The sequence below is a fragment of the Grampus griseus genome (assembly GCF_964374135.1).
Source record: "Grampus griseus genome assembly, chromosome: 17".
NCBI lineage: Eukaryota > Metazoa > Chordata > Mammalia > Artiodactyla > Delphinidae > Grampus > Grampus griseus.
In genome coordinates, this window is record NC_139011.1 from 57,895,840 (window position 1) to 57,903,277 (window position 7,438).

The window sequence follows — 7,438 nt, forward strand, 5'->3', positions numbered from 1 at the left end:
CACTGAATACTGTTTCCTGGCCTGTCTTACAGGAAGCCCCGGGGAGAGGGCAAGAAGTGCCGGAAGGTGTACGGCATGGAGAACCGTGACATGTGGTGCACGGCCTGCCGCTGGAAGAAGGCCTGCCAGCGGTTCATTGACTAACGCACAGGCCCCTGATCGTTGCCCAGACACTCCTGCCCTTGACTTGTGCTGAGGGTGTTGGAAAGCGCTTTTCCTTCTGAATAAAACACACTTGAAACCCAGGGAAAGCACTTCCGGGAACCTTGGTGAAATCACAGCAAAAAACAAAAAAGGTCACCACCCTCACTGTTCTTGCTGAGAACCCAGCCGAGAGCAGCTGTAACTACTTTTTTCCTTAAAAATTCAACTTTTTTTTTTTTTTTGCTGTATGTCTAGCTCTGAAAACTATGGACTTCTGTAGCAGTCGAACCAACCAAGCCCATTTTTCCTGGAAAGGAGGCCTATTTTGATAACCTTTCTGGATAATGCCGTTTCTGAGGTTTTTTGGTGTTTTTTTTTTGACACTTAAAAAAAAAAGCTACATGTTATTCAGTAGCATTTGTACAAAGAGCGATACCTGTTTTCATTGTGAATAGTCTTTTGCCTGTTCTCCATCGGACTTCTGGGAGCAGTACACATCACGATGTGTTGCCAGGAAACGGCAGCACTCTGGGTATCTTTTCTATGTCTTTTTTGTTTGTTTATTTTGTTTTAAAGAATGGCCCCAAACTGAACCACGGTAGAGCCGTTAGCTTGAAGGGCCCAGGAGGGCATAAGCTTGAAAAGAGACTGACAATGGACATCACCAGCAGACTTCAGCCCCAGCTGAGTTCAGGACATCCCGCTGTCACTGTTGGGAAACGTCTGGGAGTCTTCCTCGGAAGCCTTCCCTGAGGGGTGGCCTGGCCCACTCTCTCCCGGCCACAATGCACTCAAGACCTGGCACGCATTGCCATCTGGGTAAGCCTCAAAGCTTCCTTCAGGGATGCGACGCCAACCACAGCTCGGATCTCTTCATCACTGCTTATCTGACAGTTGTTGCCAGGTCAGTGGCTCATCAGGCCTTCCTTCCCTCAAAACGCCACCGCTGACTGTTTTCAGAAAAGGTAGAGAACTCCAGACCATCCCGGCAGGCGTGCTTTATTCACACAGCAGAGCACAGCCTCCACGTACCTATGTGTTCAGAAAGTTATGTGAGGTCAGCATCCATTCTGAGTGCACTTTTATAGGTTTTATGCTTTAGCATGTCTGGGAGATGGGTTAATGAACAATATAAAGATTATATGGGGAAAAGGAAGGTCCAAACCTTTATTTTTCTTATCAAAATATTGGAGCTATTCATTAAGAATTTGCTCAGAAGGGAAGATACAGAACACCAAAAGGAAAATGCGTGTTGGTATAGGAATCTCTCAATTTAATAGGACCAGGGCTTGCACTGTGTTCCATTTATTAGACTTTCTAGCGTGGTATTTGTTTGTTTGTCTGTCTTGGTGGTAGTGGTGCGGGGACAGGGGAGTAGTTGTCAAGCCCTATGAATAAGCTCATTCTCTGTCTACCCTACTCTTGATTGCCCTGCTAAAGTTATTCCTCCTATACCTATGCAAAGAAGTAAGAGCACCTTATAGGATGCACTGTGTCGGGACGGGGGCCTAGGATTAGCCATAGGAATGTTAAATGAAATTGCACAGAGCAAAGTTTAATATATTTAGAGATTGTACATATGCTTTTTTTGAAAGAGTAGAAAGAAGTCATCTAGTCATAAGAACTGTCCTCTTTTTTTTTTTAATAAGCAAGGGAAAAAGAAGGAGGTTCTACAGTGTAACATCTGCAATCTGTGCATTCGTATATTTTGGCAATTTTATTTTTTAAACTCTCACGTGACATTGGAAGCATTATTCCTTGAAAGAGATCCTGTTTCCCTCCTTCATTTATTTTTTTCTTTAAAAACACTTATTTTAAGAGCAGAGAAAGAGCTTCATTTAATATCACATCGTGATTACCAATCAATACAGCACCAGCTATAATGTATGTTTGAGCACTAAAAGTCAGCCAGGAAAGGGTTTTTAAGTGCAGAAACGTATTTGCATCCTCTACCCCAGCCTGTCTTTTCTCCTCCCTGGTGTCTTGTAGCTTCACCCACAAGCGTCTCTGCGGGGAGGTGATGCTCTGGCCTGGTCCAGATGGCCCTGCACTGTGGCTGGATTGCCCAGTGGCCACGGTGAGTCCAAGGCTGGTCAGCCATTTCAGCAGGCTCACCGTGGACTTCAGTGATGGTCGGGGTGCAGTAGTGGAGCAGAGGGTTTTCTCTTCAGCAAAGTTCCATGGCCCTTGATCCTTGGATTAAGTCACTAATCAAAAGAGATTAAAGTGACGAGGGGCTCAATCCATCCCCTACTCCCAGAACTTTGGGACACAAGGAGGGAGAGATGGAGGCTGTGGAGCAGTTCTAGAGTGAGGCTCTGTGGCTCTGACCCCAGAGGTACAGCCCATGACTAGTGCTAGGCTCTGGCCTGGTTGCAAGGGTATTAGCCAATGCACCGATACAAGCAAAGGGTAGAACTGGATGCAGCTTCCTTGTGATTTCTTCTCCTTTCTAAAGCCTTCTTCACACACACTCTCTGCATCTCACACTCACGCGGGGCTCCTTTCTGCTGGCCAGCCCGGGGCTCTCTGTGTCCTCTTCTCTAGCTCTGAGGTGGGCACAGACCCTCAGTACTTTCTGCACACAGACACTGATTCCCTGTACCAAGGCATGTAATGACTAAGGAACTACCAGGCTTCACCTGCCTGGCCTTGAAGAAAAGGGATGAAACTTCTTTTAAGCCACCCAGAAAGCTACAAATTGCAATATAAAGCACTGATTATAAATGCTAAAATTAAAAAAAAATGTAGAGCTATTTTGTTACATTTTGGAACTAAATGAAGTGCAAAGTTAAGTCCAAGTTTTTTTTAATGCCTCCTCTTTTTTTTTAAAAAAAAATTTTCTGATGTGGACCATTTTTAAAGTCTTTATTTAATTTGTTACAGTATTGCTTCTGTTTTATGTTTTGGGTTTTTGGCCCCAAGGCATGTGGGATTTTAGCTCCCCAACCAGGGATTGAAGCCACACCCCCTGCATTGGAAGGCAAAGTCTTAACCACTGGACCACCAGGGAAGTCCCTGTTTTATGCCTTCTCTGTGGTACCACGTTCTTTTCTGTGTTCATTTGGCAGGGGGAGGGGAGTATGGGTGGGAAGGGAAGCCCCAGGGCATGTGGCTGCTTAACCGAAGCCTCACCCGTCACGGGCACCTGTCTGTGCAAAAGGAACGGCAATGCAGTGGGTTCTGGCCCCAGAGTCTTTCTGAAGAAGGCATGTGGTAGCCTTTGACTTTTCTCTCCCCGTTACCCTTTCCTGTTTCTCATCTCTCTCCAAAGAAGGCATTTCCTGGTGATGGACAGGCTTCTCCAGATAGCTGCACAGCAGAGAACAGTCATTTTAAGCCTTAGTTCTTCCCAGAGAACGTGCAACCAATTTATGGGAGGCAGTGTGACAACCTGGAGGAAACACCCGGGTAGCAAGTAGGTGGAGAGCCACAGAGGAGATACAGGAGGGCTGTGGACACCTGGCTCGGGCTCACCATCCTAGAGCCAATCAGCTGGTGGTGACTGTCCCTGGGCACCTCCGAGGGAGCTGCCAGGTTCCCGCTCTGGGAGCAGCTGATTGAAGCAAGGAGAGAGCTCCTTTGCGGGAAGCACTCAGGCCAGGGATGCAGGACTGCTGTGCGCATCTCGGGTGGGCACAGACTGCTCTCCTCCTCACTTGCTGGGAAGTTTCCTCCCTTGTTTGGCAAAAGCCAGTGTCAGGAAGAGGGCAGTGGGCAAGAATGTGCATGCCTGTCAGCAGCTCCGTGCACCAACAGGGTGGGTGCCCTTTATGAGACGATTCTTTGTCCAGGCATAACTGTGTTGCAGATGAAAACTTTCAATATGATGTGTGTTACAGTTCTTGGGCTTTCCAACAAAACTTTAAAAAAAAATAGTTACGTGTATGTTGCAAAAGATTTCTGAAACTGACATGCCCTCTATCAAATTTCAAGATCACTTAAGTTGAAGTCCACTGTCGCCGGTGTCACACTTAGCCACACTTGAAAGCAGTCCTGGGTTCTGAATTAGCCGGCACTGCTAAAACCCATTTCCGCCTTCGTCCGACTTCAATAGAAAAGGAAAGCGCAGCATTCACTTGTGAATGGTTAGAGAAAAGTGACAGAACCTGTACATATGGGAGAGAATACCTTGAGAATAGTAGCAAAATACTGTAAAAAATATTCTTTTCCTCAGGGAAAACTAAAGGGTATGTGAAAAATAGATCTGGAGGATCCTAAGACTAGAAAGGTTTTTATGATCTCCAGCATCTTTTCTAGTCAGAACAGTTTTTGTTTGTTTGTTTGTCTTTTAATGAACGTGATACCATTTCAAGGCAAATTGCCATGAACTGGACAGTACCGACTTTTTGAGGTGTGGAGGAATGCTCTTTGAAACAGAACAGTTTCTTTGTTTCTTAGACCTGCGTTCTAAGGCTGACATCTGAACCACAGCACAGTCCCTGGTGGGTTTTTACAGACTCATGTCAAGGCTGTTTGTGAATGTCATTATGAATAGGACACCTTGGTGTTCCCTTTTATAATCAGCCGGTTGGATGACCGGTTATTAGCTGTACACAGAATTCTATAGGTGAGGGACGTGAAGGACGTGCATTTTACTTTAACAGCAGGTTAAGGAGCAAACTTCCGTGGACTTTTGTGGACAAGGTGCTGCTTTTTCTCATGACCCTGTAGAATTTCTGTCAACCACATCAACTGTAGCTCTGACCTGTACGAACGCAGGGAAGAATTTGTGCATACAAATGAGTAGAAACAGAGCACGATTCATGAATATGGATGAGGATGTGAATCATTTTGGAGAAAGCGCTGGGCACACGGGTCAACTGGAAATTTCATTTCTCTAAGAAAATAACCCAACCAGCAGCATATACGCTTTCCCTGTTCCCCATACCTGTGGGAATTCCTCCAGAGCGGAACTGCTTCCTTGTGTCTTTTGCATTGTAACTAGTCAAACCGGAAGTCAGTACATAAAACGAGCTTAGCACTTTTAGGCACCAATTGTATCACTAAGTCATGCACACCACTAGAGCAAGAAAGTGTAAAATGCATTTAAAACCGACTGGTTTGCTTATTTTGACTGACTTTGAAAAAGTCCAGATCCAATCAATGATATACATGCTTTAAAAGGTGTATCTATCATAGGACCAGAAATCAAAATGGGAATTTTACTTTTGGTCCTGTTTTTGTAAATAGTTCCTTTTTTTTTTTTTTTTAAGACAATCTCATGTTTTATAACTTTTCTTGTGAGTTTGAGAATCACAATGGTAATGTGTTATGTCAAAATGTAATCTTAAATACCATAATAATTATAACGTAATGTTCCAAATAAGACAAGAAATATACTGCATAGGCTTCTACAATTCTGAGAGATGTGACACTTTTATAAATAAGCATTAGTACTTCTCAAGTTAACAGAACTGGAAATATTTTACAAGATGCAGTGTTTTGTAATCACAAAGAACATGAACATTTTGTGGGAAATGACCTTGGTTTTATACATTGTAGCTTATTTTTTAAAATACAGTAATTTACCAGACAGGAAGTGTTAATATTATAAGCAATTCCTGCTCTCCAAACAAAGGGCTATGCCTCTTTTAAGCAAGTGTTCTGATGCATATCTTTTCAATTAACCCTCTGCAGCAAGGGTAGAAATGCAGATCAGTTGGAAGATTATTACAAGAGAATCAAGATGGCAACAGCTACTCCTTTTATCTTTACCAGTGTGTTTTCAAAGTACTTAGCGGGGAAAAAAAAACTTTAAGAATCATCTTATGTATCTTAAATATTTAAAATGTTAATAGATATGCTTATAGGCAATGGGAGAAATGTACTTGTAAATTCTTTAGTGTAAAATGATAGATTCCTGTCACAAGGACAAACTTATTCCTCAACCTAACCAGAACCACAAAGCTGCTTTTAACCGGCAAGTATCATTTGATGGAAATTTCTAAAATCATGGTGTGTAAAGCCCAAAGATAGAATTCTTAGGTGATCAGCGATGTTTAAAATAATTTTGTCCTCAGCACTAACTAAATAACTTGAAATTCCTTACCAGAACAAGTGCTTGATTTTTCACATGAAGAATTCAGACAGGCAAGTCTGAGATCAGAAAGTCACTGTATTCCCAAGAGTCGGGAAACAAGAAAGGCAGCCGTGGAGAGTTGATTAACCATACAAATAATTTTGAGCTTTGCCAAAACCATTTCATAATGCTCTACAGTTTTTTCTAGCCCACTCACTGTTAAAGCAAGAAAGCATCTTTTCTTTCTAAGATTTTGGTAATTCAAAAGCTAGACTAATTAGTCAAGTATGCAGATAGCATCAGAAGAAAAGCTGGGATAGAATGGTCGTCCCCCCGTTGGGCAGCCCCTATAAGGTGGTCAGAGGGTCACTCTGACTTTGCTTTCTAATAGGCTTTAGAATCTGCACACATGAGGACTAGAAATGCACGGAGTTAGGGGAAGATGTATACAGCCTCATCTTTGAGATGAAGCAGCCCAAATCTCTATCTTCATTCTCTTGGAATATCTCTAATGTTGGCATTAAAAGTTCCCAAGAAGTGTTTATTGCTGCATGGTTTTGAACCAAATGAGTCTTGCTTCCTATTTAAATAGAAGCTTCCTAATCCTTTCTAAGCAGACGCCTTGGAAAGAACAGGCAGATTCTGTAAATGAGCGATTCAGATCAGGCAGAAGAAGGACCCTAAAGAATGACGGAGATCATGGTGAACCAGAGGAAACACACCCCCTCTAAAGGGGCATTCCAGCTCTAGACAATCAGAACCATGCAGAAATCAGGCCTGGGGCTGCTAGATCTTCTGACTTGGAAATATAATGTTACCTGACACTTAAGCTAAACTCAAATTCTTGGCCAACCGTGTGCAGACCAAAGAGAACGTGTATGTGGGCAGATGCAGCCTTTGGCCACCAGTTTCAACTGTTGGGAAAAGCAGATTTCACCTTCCAGAGCCATCAGGCCAAGTTCTTCCATCAGCCCTACAAACTCACCCATGGGTACCATCTGGGCAACTAAAATCAAAGAAGGGAAAGAGGCCAGTTCTCCCCAGAAATCATTCTCATGGAAGACTTGAAGATAAAAATACAATATCCTTAAACTAGCCTTGCCTCTGATCAAAATATACGGAAACATTATTCAGCTGTCACTCTGCCTCCTGGCGTGCCCAGGCCAGGCCCCAAAGCATGGAATGACTGTAATCCTAACTTGCTTACTGTTTTCACTGCCGTGACCACTGTGATGAGGGCTGGCAAAGAACAGCCTTGTGCCTTTGGAGAAG

At 43.4% G+C, this 7,438-nt stretch overlaps 1 protein-coding gene across 1 annotated transcript in view; it reads left to right on the forward strand.

The window, feature by feature from the left end:
- Nucleotides 1-564, forward strand: part of ZNF704 (zinc finger protein 704) — a 207,001-nt gene extending 206,437 nt beyond the window's left edge. The window contains exon 9 of the mRNA XM_082675153.1: nucleotides 33-564. Within this exon, the coding sequence (XP_082531279.1) occupies nucleotides 33-144 (112 nt within the window). The 3' untranslated portion in view covers nucleotides 145-564. The remainder of the gene's footprint in view (nucleotides 1-32) is intronic.
- The last annotated feature ends 6,874 nt before the right edge of the window (nucleotides 565-7,438 follow it).